Source organism: Bos mutus, chromosome 26 (genome assembly GCF_027580195.1).
Source record: "Bos mutus isolate GX-2022 chromosome 26, NWIPB_WYAK_1.1, whole genome shotgun sequence".
Classification (NCBI taxonomy): domain Eukaryota; kingdom Metazoa; phylum Chordata; class Mammalia; order Artiodactyla; family Bovidae; genus Bos; species Bos mutus.
In genome coordinates, this window is record NC_091642.1 from 28,458,664 (window position 1) to 28,480,316 (window position 21,653).

A 21,653-nucleotide genomic window follows, 5' to 3' on the forward strand; every position below is an offset into this window, starting at 1 on the left:
TCTTTTCATCCTCTGGTTCTAGTTTCAACTGTCATATTCCTGGAGAAGGGCTCTGTAAGGGTCAGAAATGCTGCTGGAACCTCATCAGAGCTCCGTGGGGAAGAGCAGGCTAGTTGCCTGGCCTCTGAGTCCTGGAGAGAAACCAAACAACAAGCCTGTCACCATGTCTGCTCTGAAAAGCAAGAAGACAGGCCTGGCTGCGGAGACCCAATGCTAGAGAGGCCAGAGCAGAACTAAATCTGGCTTACGAGTCACTTTTTCCCACTGAAAGAGCTGTGAAGAGACTGGACAAGAAAGCAGAACCCCTTGCACTGGCCCATCCTTGCGTGGCATTCAGAGCTGTTCCAGTAACCACAGCAGGGGGCACACCCCGAGGTGGTGACTGTCCTGTAGCACTGGCCTGGGACTGCTTCTCGGGGCTCACCATCCTGTCCCCTGGGAAGTTCTGTGAAAAACTTAGTCACAGGTGTCCTTTTGGTTTTTCTATTCTGATAATAAAATCCATGCTCTTTGCAAAAAATTCTATCACAGTGGAAGGTTCCAAAAGGAACATCTCAATAACTCATAACCCTATCACCTTGGGATGGCCTCTGTGAGTATCTTCATGCACCTCTTCCAGGCATTTTTGTAGATGTATATATATTCATAAGATTAGGACCCAACTCTGTAGAGTTGTAAGGTGCACCATTTTTGTTCTTTTAAGCTTATTACCTTTCCCCCCAACAATATGCTTTATTTTTTTCAACATGGTTCTTAAATGACCACATAAATAATATCAATTGCTTCCATGTGCTGTACTAGGGACACTGACTATACTATAAAGTGACAGTCGCTCAGGTGTCTGACTCTTTGCAACCCCATGGACTATACAGTCCATGGAATTGTCCAGGCCAGAATACCGGAGAGGCTAGCGTTTCCCTTCTCCAAGGGATCTTCCCAACCCAGGGATAGAACCCAGGTGTCCCACATTGCAGACGGATTCTTTACCAGCTAAGCCACTGCAGAAGCCCAAGAATACTGGAGTAGGTAGCCTATCTCTTCTCCAGCAGATATTCCCAATGCAGGAATCGAACCAGGGTCTCCTGTGTTACAGGCGGATTCTTTACCAACTGAGCTACCACAGAAGCCCATATTATAGATATCCTGATTACCCCATTTCACAGATTAAGTAACCAAGTCTCGGCGATGTTCAGTTTTGACCCCAGGTGTCACAGGTCCCACATCGCCAAACCGGCAGCCTGCTTCTTGCGCTCCTGCCCCTACCCGTGCTCTCCTCCTTTCACTGAACACTCAGTGATGAGCCATTTCAAGTTAGCAAAGGGCTCTATCTACTGTCAAGGTGTTGGGTCTGCTCCGAATGTACCAGCTGCTCTGTTCTACTTGCCAGAGGCCTTCACTGCCCCCTTCAGGGAGCACTCCTGAAATGCAGGTGCTAGAGACAAAGGAGCCACATTCTGCTGGAAGAGCCAACCAATTAAGACTCCATGGGGGGCCACAGAAGAGAGCGCTAATCTCAGGGTGAATAGCCTAGCTTAATGCTTGTATCAAAGAATTCCTTTCTGAAAAGAAGCTCATTTCACGCAGTTCTCCGAGTAAGATACGACCCACAGAAGAGAAAGGAGTTTGCGTCAAATTCCTCCTCCCCCAACAAACGTCTTGGTACTGTGATCCCTCTGTGTTGGGCAGAGGCACAGGCCCCAGCTAAGGCGAGGTGTTTCCCAGGACCTCTGAATCTATCACAGAGATGGAAGGATGGCCACCACTCGGCTTGGGTGGTTATTCAGCAGTGGAAAACACTCTCAGACAGAGGTTGGCAGACTTTTTCAGTGAAAGGCCAGATATCAAATATTTTAGGCTTTGAGGGCCATATAGTCCCTGTCACAGCTACTCAGTTCTGCTGCAGCACAAAAGAAGCCGTAGATAATACGTAATAGGCATGTCTGTGTTCCAGTTACATTTTATGTACAAAGTCAGATGTCCATCAGGATTCCACATAAAGGCCATATGTTGCCAACTTTTGTTTCTAGGATTTAAGTCTCCCCTAAAAACACTTAAATTTAAATACTGAATAAATTACAATTTACATGCAAACCACTTAAATTTTAGGCCATAAGATCATTTCTGAGGAGTTGACTGTTTTATTTCAGTGGAGTAGAAACACAATCTTTCAATCACCAATCTTAAGATCTTGGAAAAGTGCAGAGAAACCAGGAATTGTTTTGCCTTATAGTTGATCAGTATTACTAACAGATGAAAGGGAAAATATTTTACAGATCCATAGCAACCAGAAAAGAGGATAAATCAGGCTGAGGAAAAGAAATCGTCAGGAAAATCAAAAAGAGTATGAGGAAGAAAAATGATATTAATATAACCAGGCAGCTCCATTTGGCTTCAGTTAACTTACTAGGGCAATGGAACCAGGAAACGCGAGAACTCGACAGCTCTCATTGGTAATGATGGAACATCTCCTTTCAGAAAACTTTACTTGAGGCAAAGATATTAAGATCAAATACACTTGGGATATTTAGAGAGAAGCCAGCCAGGTAAGCGGCTGATGAGAAACTGAACTGCAGCCTAGCAACATCTCACACCTGGGGACATGCTCTAACCGCCTCACTCAATCTTCCTGACTTCTTTCACTCAACTGCAGAGCAGGGATGAGGAAGCAAAACCCGGTCCACTTCTCGGATCTGGAAAGAAAGCCCTGTGGTGTGCTACCGGGCACAGGATGCCGAGGCTGCTGACAATCCCCAGAGAGAGGAGGGGTTCCCCTCCCAAGGCTGAAGAGCCTTAACAGAGGCTGACTGGCGGCAGGATTGGACTGCAGGAAGGTCCCAAGGGTTAGAAAGGCTGGGCTGAGAAGCAGCCATGACTCTGATGCTGTGCTCCAAGGACTGCAGTGGCCCCAGCACCTCCTAGGGAAGAGCCATTCTAATAATGCAGGCAGGACACCTCAGAACACCTCAGTTTCAAACGCATCTTAACTCCTTTTTTAAAAACTGTTTTCACTCCCCAAACCGGTCATTTCCCCTTCTTCCTCGAAATGCTTTTGTAGCTCTCCACTGCCCTTAGAATCAAAACCAGACTCTTGATCGTGACTTTGAGTCCAAGTGCAAGTACAAAACCCAGCACTTTTCCAAGCCTGCCAAGCCTCCAGCTTTTCCTGAGCCCCTTCCTCTCCCTCCCTTCAGTTCCTCATATTCTTCAACCTCTTTCTCTCCTCCAGGGCCTACACATGCAGGTCCCTCTGCCAAAAAACTTCTTATCCTCATTCTTTGCCTTCAGTCCTGTCCTTGCCTGACTCCACAACCTGAAGGGAGCCCGCCACCTTATTCTCCTGGGGCACCTGAGCTTTTCTGTTCTGCCATCTTACGGAATCCAGTATTTACTGGCCTGTGTTTTCGGTGTCTCTCTCCACTGCCTGAGGGAAGGGATCCTATCTGTCTGTTCCACGTGGCTTACCCAGCATCTGACAGCATCCTTGGCATGGAACAGGTACTTCAATAAAAAACACAACCAAAGAAAAAGTGCTCCTTTCTCCCAAGGCCTCTAGTCATTTAAAATGGATCCTTGGAGGCTCAAAGGCCAGAGTATGCAAACCAGTGCTGGTAAGGGTGGCCCTGGAGACTAGCCCCTGCCACTCACAAGCTGCGGGAAATTCTCCAAGGCCCACCTCCCTTCTGAGCCCATTTCCTTATGTGAAAAGTGGCAATATCAGCATCTTCCTCATCAAGCCACCTACTGCAGAGCTTAAGTAAGAGAATGCAAGTGCCTAGGATAGCTTGGTGCTCAACAGTTACTATTTTATTTACTTACTTTTAACTATTAGAGGGGGAAAAAAAGATCCCAACAGGAAAAGACTAACTGCATGAGTATTTTTAACTTTAGGAAAGGTAGGAAGAAGCAAAACTTGAGAAAATTCCATAATTCACTGGGATTCTTTAATAAAACTTGACCCACTGTCAATACCTGGAAAAGTCTCTGACTTCAGGCAGCAGGCTGTGTCCCTCACCACTTCCAGCTTCAGAGACAGGAAGCATGATGGATGGGTTCCCGGGCTAAATCTAAACTGTTTAAGAACCACATAAGAGCCTGCATGTTTCCTAACCCCAAACGCATGCCGATCAACATGTATTAACAAGCCTCCTCAGGCCAAATAACCTAAGGAAGGGGACCATTCTCAAGGACTCAGAAGAGTACAATGTTGCTATGAAAGTAATTTTATGTAACAATCATTCTGTTGTTTGTTGAAAACAATTATAACATTTATGGATGATCACAGGAGTATTCTTAAATAATATAATCATTCATCTGCAATGGCGGTTACCATATAAAATGTTCATTTCCCTTAACCTAGCAATCCAACTTCTAGGAATTTATCCCACAGAAATACTTAGGCAAGAGTACAAAGACACAAATAGACAAGGATGCACACTGCAAGTTTGTGGTAGGGAAAAACTAGAAATCACCCAAATGCTCAACACTAGGAAAATGGTTAAAGTACAGTGTATCTAGATAATTTAAAAAAGTATACAGTTAGAAAAAATATACTGACATGGAAAAATATCCAAAAGATATGAAGTTTAAAAAAAAAGCAAGTTGAAAAACATTATGAAAAACATGGTCTATTTTTATAACATAATGACAATTCTTTCTAGATACATGCATTGAAAAGAAAATCAGAGGTGATATATGTATTAATATAATTACAGCTGATCTGCATTGTTGTATGACATATACCAACACAACATTGTAAAGCAATTTTCCTCCAATTCAAAAAAATTTTTTAAAAAGAAATTATCACAGAAAAAAGGAAAATTAAAAAATAGAACACCAACGTTTTCTCAGTGCGGGAATGAATTACAAAGGACTTCACTCTGTCACATAATTCTATGTTTCAGGTTTATAATGAGCAAGTATTTCTTTAATAAATGGGAAAAGGAAAAAATGTAAAGTAAAAAAAAATCTCTTGTTGGCATTAGTCTGTCCATACCACAGAACTCAGGATGCTCAATCGATGCCACCCACCCCTACCCCCATCTCCCTGCTTGGGCCTGAATCACAAAGTGAGCCGACTTAGCCCATGTCATGAGGTTGCCATTAAACAGCAGCAAGCAAAGGCACTTGAATTTCCAGTGTCAGTTACAAGGTTGGAGGGCCACGTTTCTCCTAAAACTCAAGTGAAATTGCCTTGGAATTTGTGGTTAAAGTCTACCAATGGCAGAACTGAGAACAGACAGCCTTTCCAGCAGAATTCTAAAGCGCAGTTCAGAAATCAAGCCCTGCTGAGTTGGGGAATGGTTTCTTTCTAATGAAACCCAGAGGGTGGTGGGGGGGGCGGGCGGCAGGGGAGCAATCACTGGCAATCTGAGAAGAAAGAATGAACTGATCACAAAAATAAAAGGGAATGGGGAAGTAAGAGGAACTGGCTGTAAAGTAAGAGGGAAAGAAGTTGAAGTGTCTACTGGTAAAGTTACTGCAGAACTTTCTGGTTCATGATGGTGACTGGATTTTGTTCTAAATCTGTGTAGCAGGTGAAACAACAGCAGCTACCCGGTCACATTCTCTTTCCACATGACACTTTAATACTGGCCTGGCATCCTGATCAATATACAAGGATCCTCTGACCCCAGGTACCACTTGGGTAAGGGGACAGAAAACTCTTTTGCCCATCTGCTGGCCACTCATCTTCTTACTAAGAGAACCCCAATTTTCCTCCTCTGCCTTTCCTTGGCTATGACTTTCAGGGAACCAGGGTGCATTCCCTGGCCCAGCCCTAGAAGGTGGATATTGATCAGTAAGTCAACAGGGTTGTCTCACTTTCCTGACAACTCTAGCCAATGAGGGGCTTGCCTGATAGCTCAGTTGGTAAAGAATTCGCCTGCAATGCAGGAGACCAAGGTTCAATTCCTGGGTCGGGAAGATCTGCTGGAGAAGGGATAGGCTACCCACTCCACTATTCTGGGGCTTCCCTTGTGGCTCAGCTGGTAAAGAATCCACCTGCAATGCAGGAGACCTGGGTTTGATCCCTGGGTTGGGAAGATCCTCTGGAGAAGGGAAAGGCTACCCACTCCAGTATTGTGGCCTAGAGAACTCCATGGACTGTATAGGGGCTGCAAAGAGTCAGACATGACTGAGCGACTTTCACTCACTCTAGCCAATGAGATGCAATGAGGGCAGTTCTGTGAAGGTTTTGATTGGTCTTGAAAAGAGACACAGGACAGAAGTGTCTTTTTTGCTGCTGGTAGACTCTGTCAAGTGTGATTTCAGGATGGTAGGGATTCCAGCAGCTCTCTCTAGAACATCAGGGAACCGCAGTTTAAAAAGACAATCCAAAGCACTGAAGAAGACAGAGCAGGAAGTTAGAAAGAACTCAGGTCCTTAACAGCATTGCTGAACAGATAATAACCAACCCTGGAACTCCCCACCTCCAGATGACTTACTATGTAAGATAATGGCACTATTGTTAGGCCATTTTAGTCATGGTGTTCGATTACTTGTAGTCAAAACCATCCCAACAGATACAAGAACAAAAGGTGCCCGCTCCACCTGCATCCTCTAATGACCTAACTTCCATTAACTGCACACCACGTCTGAGGTCCTAGATGCCCCTAAAGCCCTGTGAGACAGCTGACTTTGCCAGCCAAGGGCTAGACCTGCATGTTTTCTCCAGTGCTTTCTGCCCTGTGCTCTAGAGGACTTCTCTCCCACTCCACGTAGTTGGAAGTGAGGAGCAGGGAAGACTTTAAACATAAATCCTGGTGCTCCCATCTGGACCACCCTTAACTGGGGGAACCCATTTACCTAGACAGAACTAATCTGAGTCCTTCCCCAGGACTGATGGAGAGATGTTGGAAGAAAAAAGCCTTCTGCCTGCCGGGTACAAACTGGGAGAACGGGATACTCTGGTTGGTGGTGCTCATCTTTCCTGGCACGTGGGCAGAGTCAGTCTACAGTACAAAACCAACACACAAGTAGGAGCCCTGAGGACACTTTTTGAACATATAGGTAAATCCATGCTTGAAGCCCTGGACATCCCAGTAACCTGAGCCGATGAAGTCTGTTCTTATTTCAGGTAGTTAGTGTTGGGCTTCTGTCATCTGTTTATGACTAGAACCATCCAGACTAAAATAAACACTGACCTGCCCCACCCCCACACCTTGACTTCTTCACCTTCTCTGGATACTTATCTTTCCCAGGCTGCTCACATTTCTACTTCCTTTTCTCTACAGCTCAGCTTCCCATCTCTGAGCAAATCAACCAGAAGATGACTGCCCTCTAGCAGGTCGGGGCTAAGTTATGGAACCCATCTAAGTCATTCTTCAGAGCAAGCTTCAGAGACTGCCCCATGCAGCCCCACGACAGGGTGAGAGCACCACCACCCCCCATCACACCCCCTAGAGTCTTGTCTCTTTCCTTTGCCCTCCCCACCGCCCTAATGCTGTTTCTAAGTCTGGATGGCAATGCTGTGGATGCTGTTCAGACCTGGAAAAGCAGGTCTAAGCACTCCACTTACTAGATACTGCTCAACATGTTCTCACATGCAAATAGGCAGGGTGCTTCATGTAAGTCACTGAGTTTAAGGTGGACAGCCAAGTGAGGCAAGACCATCACACAGAACTATGCTGCTAGGTACACGCGTGGATCTATCTATGTACACATCAGACATAAAATACATGTTCTGTGTAACAGCATATGTGTGATCCTTATACAGTGGAACCAGTCAGGGCAGAGCAATGCCTGCACGTAACAAGGGAGGTTCTCCGCAGCATCAGGAAAGTGTGCCCTGCTCCGAGAAAACTATAAAAAGATTTTTCACCTTATAAAGAAGGATTTACTTACAAGGTTCTACTAAAGTACATGGGCTCTAATGCATTTAGAATAGGATTTGATTTGCTTAAGACTTTACAGGCACTGCCAACTACATAAATCAAGGAGCCACAGTTGAACTGAATTTGCTTTTTCATTTTACAATGTGATACATATAAAATGAGGTGATTTTATTTGTATCATTATTATTGATTTTCGGTGTGGGAGAAGGATAATGGCACCAAAACTGTTACCATATCAGCTAAGGCAGGCATCTGATACAGAAACAGGCAATGGGACAACCAGGGTTTTCCTGTAAAATGGGGTCTTTATTAACACTGTAAAAAAAAAAAAAAAGATCAAGGTACCCACCTTCTTTATTCATATAAAGTTTTTGAAGACCAAATAATAATTGGAGGTTTTATATATATATATATAGAGAGAGAGAGAGAGAGAGAGGGAGCGGGGGGTGGGGGGAGAAAGAAGCACTATTCTAAGTGCTTTGAGGGTATTAACTCATTTCATCATCTCAATAACTTCATGCATAGTTACTATTATTATTTCTGCTTTATAGATGAGCAAATGGGTTATGTTGCACAAGGTCAGGAGGCAATAACTGGCAGAGCTGAAATAAAAGGCAGGCAGTATGGGCCCAGGGCCCATGCTTGTACCATCATACTATGCTGTCCCCCTTGATCTAGTAGTAACGTGCCAGATGGCGAAATGTGCCAGTGGCAAAGTGTGCCAGGGAAAGAAGCAGAAATGGGGGCTACCTCGTCTATAGCTACCTACCTAACTTACCAACAAGCTCAGGCACGTGGAGCTGAGAGCCTGTACTATGCAGTAAAACAGGAAGGATGGAAAGGAGGGAGATAGGGACGGAGGGAAGGGAAGAAAGGAAGAAAGAAGGAAAGAAAAAGGAAAAGAAAAGATGACTGAGAGGAGGCACAAAGGAAGTTTCTTGGTTTGGGTGCTGGTTACGTGGGGTATGAACTCTCAGCAAGCTGCACTTTTCATACACATATTTTCATGAATAAAAAGTTAAAAGATGAAAGTATGTGTTTAAGAGTACTTGGATAACATTACAAACGGCTTTGGCCCTCCTCTATTTTCCAAATGTTCTAGAATGCCCGAGCAAGGCACGCTGGAGTTTAGAGACTACGCATACAAGTGCAATCATCTATGTGGACGACTCTCAAATCTCACTGTCCGACCTGAGACATGTGCAGCCCAAACGTCAACTAAGCAATCACGGTTAATAGAGTGGCGGTAAGAACTACAACACCTGGGTTCAGATTGTCCCTCGGACTTACCAGGTGTGTGATTCTGAACAATCTACTTCCCCTCTCTGTGTTGTCTTGCTTTCTGCAGCTGAAAAGCTGCTATCACACAGTGCCTAACTCACAGGGCTTTACTGCACATTGACTGAGTGCTTACAATAGTGCCTGGCACACAGAACACACTATGAATTTTAGCTCTGTTCTTAACGATTTCAGCTCATGGCCGTGGTCTTCTCTCTAACATCAGTTGCCATATACTTTTCTTCATCATTTCCCCATTATTTAGATAATTACTACTTCCTGCCATGTTTCAAGAAAAATCTAAGGTAGATTTGTTTTAGCTATTATTCAAGAATACCATCATATTATGAAAATCAGAAAATCAGGTATTATACTTTGGAGAGTGAAGTCATCCTGTCGCTGCTGTGAAATGCCTGAAGTGACCTGCAGACACCAACCACAGCTGTCACACTGCAGACACCACGAAAGGGCCTGTCGGGTCAGACCATGCTGTGGAGCGACACCAGTCAACGCACACTCAAGAAAACAGCCACGACATTTTATTTTCAAAGTTTTCAATCCCATAGGAAAGTTAGAAGGAGAGTACAATATATCCTTCACCTCCATACATTCTTCACCGAGATTCACCGGTTATTAACATTTTGCCACATCTGCTTTCTCTTCTGTCTCTCCTCCAGCCCACTTTGTTTTGCCAAATCATTCAAAAGTTAAGCTGCAGACATCATGTTATTTTGATCATAAATAATTCGGCTCCTATCTCCTAGGAACAGGGACACTATCATAATATAATACCAGAACATAATACCATATCACACCCAAGGAATTTCACAGTTGCACAGTACTATTATCTAATATACAGTCTATATTTTTTCTAATTGCTCTAAAAATAACCTTTTTGAGGACTGTAAGTACATTTAAACCGTCATGTTTTCTTTGATCTAGGCGAGTCCCAGACCTTTTACCTTTCAGAGCATTGACATTTTTGAAGGGTCCAGGCAGTTGTCTTATAAAATATCTTACAATCTGGACTTGCCTGACTATACACCCAGGATTCAATTCAGGTGAAATATTTTTTGGAAAAGTGCTACCTGTGTGATGTTTCATACTTCACAGTGTATCATGTAAGGAGGTGCATGGTAGTCATTTGTTCCATTTTGCATCACTACATGTGGTCATTTGGTTAAGGTGATGGCCACTCAAACCATTGTAAAGGCATTATTTTCCTCTTTGTAGCAAATAAGTAATCTGTGGAGGGATTCTTTGAGTTCCTGTGAACATCTTGTACCCCAACAATCTTTTTTAATCCAATGATTTTGGCATCTGTTGACAAATGAGCTTGAATCAATGACTACATTAGTATTGCAAAACAGTCACTGTGATGGTTACTCTGCAGTTGAAATGAACCTTTGCAAATCAAATCCTATTTTCTCCCTCACTTGCATTATTATTTCAGAACTATAACATCAGAACTATTTCAGAAGTTCATCTGCTTGACTCCACCTGACAGTGATTCATAACACCTGTTTTACATTTCTCTGATCTTGATCCACCTGAACAGGTACATTAAGTGCAAACAAACGTATAAACGCACTGGCTTAAGCAGTGGGCAGGAAGCTACCTGTCTATACAAGCAAGAGACTGCCTAGTCTTTAGAGCCCTCCTTCCCATAATGGATCAAATTCCATGTCAGGAAATGTCTATTTTCTAGGAGCTGAAATATCTCAGTTGGGAGAGACTGAAGAAATGTCTATTTTCTCAAAGACAGTTCTCTATCAGCATCAGTTTCAGGCATCCCAAGAAGGGAGAGAAGGGGACACCGTGGGTTCAGGCAGTAGACTCCTGGCACAGTGTTAAAAGACACCAGGACAGCACCAAACCACACGGGTCCGCTTCCAACAGCCGGTTCCCCTGCCCCAGTGAATGACATTTCTTCCTGTCAATAGTCCTTTAAAGTCCAAAAAAAAAAAAAAAAAAAGTCCAAATGACATCCCAGACTACTGCATTAGAATCCCCAGGAAGCTGCTTAAGAAACAGATGCTCCAGTCGCACCTCTGACCAACTGAATCAGAGCCCAGAGGGGCATTTGGGACTCAAGTATGTTGAGATCCCAGAGAATCTCAGGCGCAGCCAGGTTTGGGAACTCTTGCTTAGAGAAGACCCACTCTAGCCTCCAAAGGGGAATTATCCCATAGGCCACACAATGGTAGATGGTAATTAAGGATCAGTCCCATTACATGATGGCCATCCAGCCAACAACTGACAGCCAGGGGTTTGGAACGAGGGCAGAGGCCTTCAACATAGATGGTCAACTGCACCCCCAATTTAGAGCCTACTCAAGGCTAGGGGGAAAAAAGTGACTATACTTAGAGAAGCTGCCAAGCCTATGGTTTTCCAAATCTAGCTTCTATCAGAACTTTTGGGAACATCAGCCCCCTAAGATTCTGAGTCAGAGATCTCTGGGGCCCAGGGCTGTGTGCTTGAAACAAGCTCTTCAGATGATTCCGATGCATGGGTGCAAGGACCATACTTTGAGACATCCTGGCTTGGATGTTGGTCTGCTCTGCTGGTCAAAGAGCAGGAGTTGGATAAAACCGTGCTGGCTTTCACTTCAAGGCTACTTACCAAACCAAAGAAGCAAAATGTGAAGTCATATGGGAAAGTTTCTGAGCAATTAATTAACCACTCAGAAACACTCAGATGATATGAAACCATCCATAAAAAATACTGACTTCCACTCCAACATATCATCCCACTGGAGGACTATTGGCAAGCTAAGTCAAGAGCATGTGACCAAGGCTCCTAGCACAAAGCCCCCTCGGTTCCATATTAGGTCTCCAGAGGGGCACCGGGGGCATTGGACCATCCCCTAGAGGGCACCTGAATCATCTGAATCAAACAATATATCTGACCGTCAAGGTCCTGCCTGATTCCAGCTTCTCATTCATATTGTGAGGGAGCAAGCTCATGGCAATTCATTCTTTCTCTCTGGCCTACGCTCTACTGCTAACCCTTAGCCAAGATTAACATGTGTGTGTGTGGCCCCAGGGAGGAAGGACCGTGCTAACTGTGGGAAAGGGGGCAAACAGGAAAAGCACTGGTCAGCTCCACGCAGGGCTGGCCTTTGGCTCTCTGGGAATGAGACGCAAGGCTAGCAGACTGCGACCAAGGTTCTGGGTGTTAGCGACTCCCACTGCTGGAGGTCATAGGACATAACCTTCCTTCCCATGGCCCAGACAGCTTTCCACCTGGGAGACGCCAGGAAACAAACCACCTTCATGGTGCAAATGGGGTACACAGCACTCCCAGGAAAGCTCCCTCCACAGGAATCAAAATATACCTGTAGGTCCCAACCCTAGCAGGCTCATGGTGAAAGGACATCCACACCCGCCAGCTTCTGGGGCTCTTACCTGACTGGAACACATATCTGGCCAAGCCCTGCATTAGCTCTGCTGGCCATGTTGGGGGCGCAGACTCCCCTGTTTCTCTCTTCAGACGAAATGTCAACTCAAAGCCAAAACCACTAGGTCCATCTGTTCCTGTGAATCTGGAAGGAATAAAAAGCAAATGTTTTTAGTTTAACTACCTTAGGGAAAACACTGTTTTGTTGCCTAATTAAAGTTCTCCTTTCTTGGTGGCCTCAGCATCCAAACCCCCTAGTTGGAAGAATCTCAGGGAATAAGCCTTGAGGGGAGGGAGGACCCTGAAAGGGGGTAAGGAACCAGAACTCTAGCCTTGCCCTCCAGCTTCCATACATGTGTATGACCTCAGCCTGGCCAATCGAATTCGCCTGCTGGTACTCTGAATTACGAGTTCCAAATTTTGTGGCTCTGAAATATTCCTTTCTGTATGACTGAGGCTCCAATACTGAAAATTGTCCTTATTCACATTCTTTATTCCTACAAGCTATTAATAAGCACCTACTTGGTTTGCTAAGAATATACGTCCTACTGTATGCCCTAGGAGGATGAGACCTTTCTCCACTCTCACCTCCACTTTGCCCCACGAGGGGACAATCCTTGGATTGAGCTGACTGGCCTCCAAACTCAGCATTTGAGGACAAGTCTCAAAGTAGACTCCAAATACTGGGAGGGCCTCTGATCTTTCTGAACGCTGGCACCCCGTGTGCACTCTCCAATCACTGGCACCTGGAGGGAGCCGAGTTTGCCCTCCCTTCCTGGCCCCAAGTGGCCCAGAGTGATGATGGTCACACACATCAGAGGGAGATGAGGCAAGTGAGCAGTGCCTGCTTGGAAACACTCAGGAGCCCAAATCTCCAGAGGAGTCCATGGGCTTCTGCCAGAGAGGGAAATGACATAGATTAGAGAAGGAGGCTGGTTGGTGGTGGCACCTCCTGGGGTGAGGGAAACATCCAGGGAGGGGTGGCTGAGAGCTATAGGAGGCCTGCCAGCCCGGAAAGGGTTAAAAGTTAAAATACGTTCATGATATAATTTTCAGTAATTATATCTGTACAAACATGAGCCACAATGATTATACACATGTAAACTCCTGAGCATACAAATTCAAGCTATAAAATAAGATGACAGCCAACACCTTCTTGGAGCCAAGCTACTAGAACAGGTGGTCAGAGAGGAGCATGCTGAAGGCCAGAATGAGGTGGTCAGTGCCCAACCCTGGGATTCCACGTGACATCGTTCCTCCATCATCATCATCATCGCCTCGAAGGGGCCAGGCCAGGAGACTGGACATAAAGAGGTTCCAGCGACTCAGAAGCTCTGACACCAAGGCCAGCCCTGCTTGTGTACATGGGTGGGTCCAGCCAACCTGCATCTGCTGCAGTGAGATCACCTCTGATAAGTTAAGTTCTCTAAACTTAAAGTTTCTCTAAATTTTAGAGTCTAAAGGACTGAAAAGGAAGCCTTATAATACCATAGAATACTTAGATACCATTTTCTTTTTTTTTAATTAATTTATTTATTTTAATTGGAGGCTAATTACTTTACAATATTGTAGTGGTTTTTGTCATACATTGACATGAATAAGCCATGGATGTACATGTGTTCCCCATCCTGAACCCCCTCTCCTACCTCCCTCCCTATCCCATCCCTCAGGGTCATTCCAGTGCACCAGCCCTGGGCACCCTGTCTCATGCATCGAACCTGGACTGGCGATCTTTTTCACATATGATAATATACATGTTTCAATGCTATTCTCTCAAATCATCCCACCCGCACCTTCTCCCATAGAATCCAAAAGACTGTTCTATACATCTGTGTCTCTTTTGCTGTCTCGGATATAGGGTCATCGTTACCATCTTTCTAAATTCCATATATATGCGTTAACATACTGTATTAGTGTTTTTCTTTCTGACTTACTTCACTCTGTATAATAGGCTCCAGTTTCATCCACTTCATTAGAACTGATTCAAATTTATTCTTTTTAATGGCTGAATAATACTCCATTGTGTATATGTACCACAGCTTTCTTATCCATTCATCTGCCGATGGACATCTAGGTTGCTTCCATATCCTAGCTATTGTAAACAGTGCTGTGATGAACACTGGGGTACGTGTGTCTCTTTCAATTCTAGTTTCCTCAATGTGTATGCCCAGCAGTGGGATTGCTGGGTCATAAGGCAGTTCTATTTCCAGTTTTTTTAAGGAATCTCCACACTGTTCTCCATAGTGACTGTACTAGTTTGCATTCCCACCAACAGTGTAAGAGGGTTCCCTTTTCTCCACATCCTCTCCAGCATTTATTGTTTGTAGACTTTTTCATAGCAGCCATTCTGACTGGCGTGAGATGGCACCTCATTGTGGTTTTGATTTGCATTTCTCTGATAATGAGTGATGTTGAGCATCTTTTCATGTGTTTGTTAGCCATCTGTATGTCTTCTTCGGAGAAATGTCTGTTTATTTCTTTGGCCCATTTTTTGATTGGGTCATTTATTTTTCTGGAATTAAGCTGCATGAGCTACTTGTATATTTTTGAGATTAATTCTTTGTCAAGTTGCTTCGTTTGCTATTATTTTCTCCCATTCTGAAGGCTGTCTTTTACCTTGCTTATAGTTTCCTTCATTGTGCAAAAGCTTTTAAGTTTAATTAGGTCCCATTTGTTTATTTTTGCTTTTATTTCCATTATTCTGGGAGGTGGGTCACAGAGGATCCTGCTGTGATTTATGTCAGAGAGTGTTTTGTCTATGCTTTCCTCCAGGAGTTTTATAGTTTCTGGTCTTACATTTAGATCTTTAATTAGATACCATTTTCTTTGAGTATCAATGGGGAGGCAGATTCCACTTGGGGGTATACATCTAGAATTTGGGAGACCAGGCTAGAAGATGCTTGGCAGGATGCAGTGTAAGCTATTTTCTTTCCCTGCTGAATTGTCCTGGCTGGGAGCAATTCTATGCAGAGAGGCTGAGGGAAGAGTTAAGCAAGCTGAGGCTGTAGGCTTGCGAGGGGGTGTGAAAACTCGGGGTAAAGACTGACTTGGAGTCAAAACCCTGCAAAGGGAGATGGGTCACTAGGGCAAAGGGAAGATTTTAAGCAGCCACCAATTAGAGGTTGCTTTGTAAAATGTATTAGACCATTACTCCCGGGCTTTCATCCTGGGCCAAGAAAAATACATGATTTCTAACCGCAAAAACTTGAGAAACAGACTAAGAGAAACACGCTCCTCAGACTGTGCAAAGGGGAGAACCCTCAGATGCACAGAGAGGAGCCACATCCACCCAAGCAGTGCCGCCTCTCTAAGGAGGGACATGCACACGCACGCACACACACACGCACACATGGGTGTGTATGCACATAAATGCACGTGTACACCATCTGCCTCCACACAGGCTGCTTTCTGGGCCAGCTCTGTGGTGGGCAGGCCGGCCCTCACTTGACTGGCTGGGAGGGACAGTCCGGGCCAGATGGTCTCCACCTGCATTTGATTACCACCCACCAGGCTAGCTGGACGCAACCTCTAAACTCTGAAACATGAGTTTGGAATGGCCTAGCCTCGGGATAAACACACAACCTGGGGCCTGTCAGAAGGCCTCTTCTTCAAAGCAGATTGCCCGGGCAATAGCCTAATGACAAGGTCATTCAGTCTTTAACGTCCCCTGGAGGGGCCTGGCTTGGTCTGCATTTCCTCACGTGAGGGCTTCTCCAGCCAAAGCAGATAGCGGCTGTCTTGCGCATCCTCTTCAGAAAGGAACGCATGAGAGGAAACTGGCACATGCTGTAGAAGGTGGGATCTGGGTCAGAGCGAAGGATCTTACTAACACAGAGGCTGCTAAAACACTGGCTGGTGGCAAAGGCGCCCAGTGGAGTTTCTTCCTACAGAGATTCTTAAAGGAAGGCATTACAGGTCCTCCCCTCCCCAGTCTGGTAGGGAGGGGTGAAGGACTCTAACTGTCTTGCTGTAGAAAGCTGGATGAGATGGCCTCCCAGGATTGCTTCCAGCTCAAGAACATCTGATCCTGCCTACTAAGGCACCCTAGGGAGAGGCTGGCTTTGTCTCAGCAGTTTGGGGAGCCCAGGCAATGGCTGTGCCAGCCTCAAGAGTCACATCGAAGCTGCCAACAGGAAAAATATGTGCCTCAAATCCCAACCACTGAAACCTGCCCAAAGGTCCCCCCCAAAGCACCTGACTAAGAAGGTGCCAATCAGCCTCAGAGAGACCAAAATGACTGCGAATTCCAGGCAGAAGACAAACAGGAACTTGGGAGAGACTTCCAAGAATAAATACAAGATGTGGGCAGGCAGAAAAAGCTGACCTAAAAGCTGGTATCTTGTGTTCAACACCATTAGTTACTAGGAAAATTCAAATCAAAACTACAATGAGATACCATTTCACACTCTCTAGGATGCCCAAAATAAAAGATGAACAGTAACAAGTGTTGACAAAGATGTGGAGAAATTGGAACACAAAACAGCAGAGTTGCTTTGGAAAAAACAATGTGGCAGTTCTTCAAAAATTTAAATATACCATATGATACAATTGTTCCTCTCCAAGGTATATACCCAAGAGAACTGAAAACAGTTTTTACACAAAAACTTGTACGCTAATGTTCATAGTGAAGTGAAGTGAAAGTCGCTCAGTCGTGTTCAACTCTTTGCGACCCCATTGACTAAACAGTCCATGGAATTCTTCAGAATTCTGGAGTGGGTAGCCTTTCCCTTCTCCAGGGGGTCTTCCCAACCCAGGGATCGAACCCAGGTCTCCCAGATTGCAGGCAGATTCTTTACCAGCTGAGCCACCAGGGAAGCCCAATGTTCACAGTAGCATTAGTCATAACAACCAAAAGGTGGAAGCAACCCAAATGTCATCGACATATAAATGGATAAACAAAACATAGAATATCCATACAATGCAATATTACTTGGCAATAAAAAGGAATGCTGTACTGATTATTTGTTACAACATGAGTAAACCCTGGAAACATTATGCCAAGTGAATGAAGCCAGATACAAAAGACCACATATCATATGATTCCATTTATATGAAATGTCCAGAATAGACAAATTCACAGAGACAGAACAATTAGTGGTTGCCAGGGGCTGGGGAAGGAGAGAATGGGGAATGACTGCTAATGGGTATAGCGTTTCTTTCTGGAGTGCTGGAATGTTCTGGAATTAAATAATGGTGATGATTGTACAACCTTGTGAATATACTAAAAAGCACTGAACTGTATACTAAAAGGGCGAATTTCATGCTATGTGGATTACATCTTTAAAAAAAGAAAGTTGGCATCTCAGATACATCTCTACACTAGGGGAGTCAGAGCCAACCATGCCAAATAAGCCAGGCCTTTACCTGGCTCTATCTACAAATAACCACTACAATTAACTGAATACCTATTAAGTGGGAGGCCTTGCACTAAGCACTTTCCTGATGCTGTATTATTTAATTCCCCAACAACCCTGTGACTCAGCCATTGTTATCCTCGTTTAACTAATATATGAGAAAAAGACACTTGAGAGAATTTAGGTAATATTCTATAAGTCACACAGTAAGCAAGTGATGGACTTCAGACTTGAGGTCTGACTCCAAAGCCCATTTTCTTCACTGCAGTGTGACTTCAGGCAAGAAATTTTATCTCTCCATGCCTCGGCTTCCTCATCTATGAAATGAGGATAACTGTAATTATTTCAGAGTTGTTAGGAGGATAAAATATTTCAAAACTGCCTGAAACACTGTAAGCACTGTATCACTTACACCAAGTTAAAGAAGGAAGTTACGAAAGACCATATGTTGTATGAATTCATTTATATGATACAATAATTTATAATATATATTCATGTTATGCAAAATATCAAGAATAGGCAAATCTACAGGAACAGAAAGCAAATCAGTGATTGCCTCAGGCTGGGAGACTAAAGACACAGAGTCACTGCTAATGGGTGTGGGCTTTCTTTTGAGGGTGATTAAAAAAAAATTCTAAAATTAGTTTATGGTGATGGTTACATAACTCTTGAATATATTCAAAACCACTAAACTGTATACTTTAAGTGAGTGAACTGTACGGTAAGTGAATTTTATCGCAGTTTTAAAAACTGAGTTGGGGGCGGAAACCCCAAAGACCTAAAGGTAAAAAAATTCACAAACCGAGCTATAGATATATTCCTCTTAAGCAAACAACAAGATGGTCCATCTCATTCATGGTAAAAGAAATGCAACTCAAATACAAATTAAAAAAACGATGATACCATTATCACTTAGAGTGGCAAAAATTTTGAAGTATGACATTATATTCCATTGATGAGCCTGTGAGGAAAGAGGTATTTTCATATATTGCTGGTGGCAATACAAATTAGCACAAGTTTTTTGGGGGGAAGTGAGTAACACCTAACAAAATCACATATTGTTCACTTTTTTTTTTTTTGGATTCACCACAGCAGTTTGCCCAATCTCAGTTCCCTGACCAGGGACTGAACCAGAGCAATGGCAATGAATGCCCAGAATCCTAACCACTAGATCACCAGGGAACTCCCACATATTGTTTACTTTTTGACTCAGCATATCAAAATCTAAGAGTTTATGATCCCAAAATACTAAATGCCCGTTCATAGGAGAGTGGTCCAAAGAGTACAATGCAGCTGTAAGAAGGAGTGAGGAAGAGCTCTAAAAACTGAATGGACATTGTTAAGTAAAAACAGCAGAAGAGGACTATACCATGCCACCTTTTGAGAAGGAGAAAAGGGAATACAGGAAAATGTACCTGTATTTGCTCATTTCTGCAAAAAGCAACACAGGAAGGATATAAGATTGGTTACCTACAGGCAGTAGGTAGGAATCAAGTGGAAAGGACTGTAGGGTGGGGGAAGTATGAGTGTGACATTTCTCTGAATATATATTTCTATATGGTTATCATTTCTGGATCAATGATAATGCTTTCACATACTCAAACAAGGATGGAGGAAAATGTTAAATGTAATACAAATGTAAATTAATGAACTTAACTGTATTTAAAATAATATTACCACACTGAAGAGGGAGGAAAAAGTCACCCAAGTTACCTTAAGTACACAGTTTGTTGATCATATGTCCTCAGACTAAAGACAGAAAGAACAGTAAACAAATACTGAACTCTGGTTAGCATGCAGTGTTATGGGTTGGTAATTGTGAAACTACTTTCTGTGTAAATGTATTGTGGATAATGAGAGCCAGGTTACTCTCACTGTACGATATGATAAAAAACTGGTAAACATACATCAAAGTTAAAAATATGTAAAAACAGAAGGATAGAAAGAGCCTCATAGGTATGATTTTGGAATTGGAGGTATTGGTATGGTATTTAATAGTGGAATAAAAGATGTAGGTGTGGGTGTGATACAGATGTATTTCCTAGCTCTCTCCACTGAGTAACACCTCAAAAGCAATGATAACACGCAGCACTTAGATCTTGGTTTCTAAATACCATCTGCCATTAAAAAAGACTAGAGCTTGCTGGAGAAATGGCTGTTTGAGTTGGGAAAGCACAAAATGACCCTGGAACTTTTTGTTGTACCAGAAGGTAAGTAAGTACTTAAAGAATGATGGGAACATTTAAGTCAACAGTAAAGAGAACCTAAACTTAAGGGCTCCCACTGGCCAAACTGAGGACAATTGAGCATCAAAACAAATGGTATTAACAAGTTATAACCTATTAATTAAAACTCTATTCACTCCATACTGATTACAATGGACCTAGTGACACTGGTGCTATAGATTTTGGTCTTACCAGCCTCCATAATTACATGAGTCAATGCCTTATTTTATATATATATGAGGGGCAGCAGCTCTTCACTCCTGTATTTGGAAAAAGCCTTTTCTGTAAATATATTCAGTGGTATTTATAACAGCAAACATTTAGAAACAATCTAAATGTTCTACAAGTAGGGGTATTACCAGTTCTGGTGCACTGTGTGGTGGGACATTACACAGTCATTAAAAACGAGATTCCTTCAAAGCAGGAAGACTAATCTCTGAGTTTTGAGAGGCAAAGGGTTTTCTGCCTCTAACTGCTGAGTAAGTATGTGTTAGTCGCTCAGTCATGTGCAACTTTTGGCAACCCCTGGAATGTAGCCCACCAGACTCCTTTGTCCACGAGAGTCTCTAGGCAAGAATACTGAAGTGGGTAGCCATTCCCTTCTCCAGGGGATCTTCCCGATCCAGGGATCAAACCTGGGTCTCCTACATTGCAGGCGGATTCTTTACCATCAGAGCCACCCAGGAAGCCCCAGCTGGTGAGTACTAGATCCTAGATACTTTTCCCCAGTGGAGCCTCAGGTGAGAATGCAGCCCAGCTGACACTGATAGCAGATTTGTGGGCCCTAAAGAGAACACTCAGATAAGCCACACCTGGACTCCTGACCCAGAGGAGATGTGAGATTATGTGTGCTGCTTTGAGCTACTCAATTTGTGGTCATTTGTTATGCAGCAGTAGAAAACCAACACACCCACCTTGCTCTCTGCCCTTTAAGGCTGACCTCTGTGGGGCTCCTGAACCTTCTGGCATTCAATTGGGTTCAGCCAGTGGAAACCCTAACAGGAAATCAGAGGGAGGAGAGAGACCCTTCAACTGAAGGTTGCCGCTTAAGGTCACTCTGAAGAACAACACTTTACACAACTCTTTTCTTCTGGGTTCTCAAATCTCACTCCCTCCTCTGGCCCCTTCAGCACTAGGAGAGTAGCAGCTGAGCCAATGGCTAGCCTTGTGTGACTGCAGTCTCTTCTTTACAAACAAACCCTTCCCCAGCCATCCTACTTTGAAGGTGCCAAACTCTGTCTTGTTGAGACCAATATAGGGCACCTACCACTCTTCCTTACTCCTTGCAAGCCTCCACCACAGGACCCTCCTTGCTGTACAGTAACTGCCTTCCTAGTTCTCCCATTAGGATTGGAGTTGCCCCCTTTTTGCACCACCAGTGACTGACAAAGAAGTGCTCAGTGAAGGCTTGCTGAACAATGGAACACAGTGAGACTAAAATATTTACTAATGAGACTAAATTTGAGAAAAAAGGCAAAGTTTTACAGAATTTAGAACACTGGGCAAGGGATACAGGGGCAAATGCCAGCCCAAGGTTATGAGCTGAGGGCTTAGGCAGAGTGAGC

General features: G+C 43.9%; 1 protein-coding gene across 3 annotated transcripts in view; it reads right to left on the reverse strand.

The window, feature by feature from the left end:
• Window positions 1–21,653, reverse strand: part of SUFU (SUFU negative regulator of hedgehog signaling) — a 105,824-nt gene that overhangs the window by 60,459 nt on the left and 23,712 nt on the right. For all 3 annotated transcript variants that reach the window (XR_011462798.1, XM_070363819.1, XM_005888050.3), the window contains exon 3: window positions 12,518–12,654. Coding sequence is in view for 2 of the 3 variants with exons in the window: in XM_070363819.1 (XP_070219920.1) it covers window positions 12,518–12,654 (137 nt within the window). In the remaining variant the exon portion in view is untranslated. The remainder of the gene's footprint in view (window positions 1–12,517; window positions 12,655–21,653) is intronic.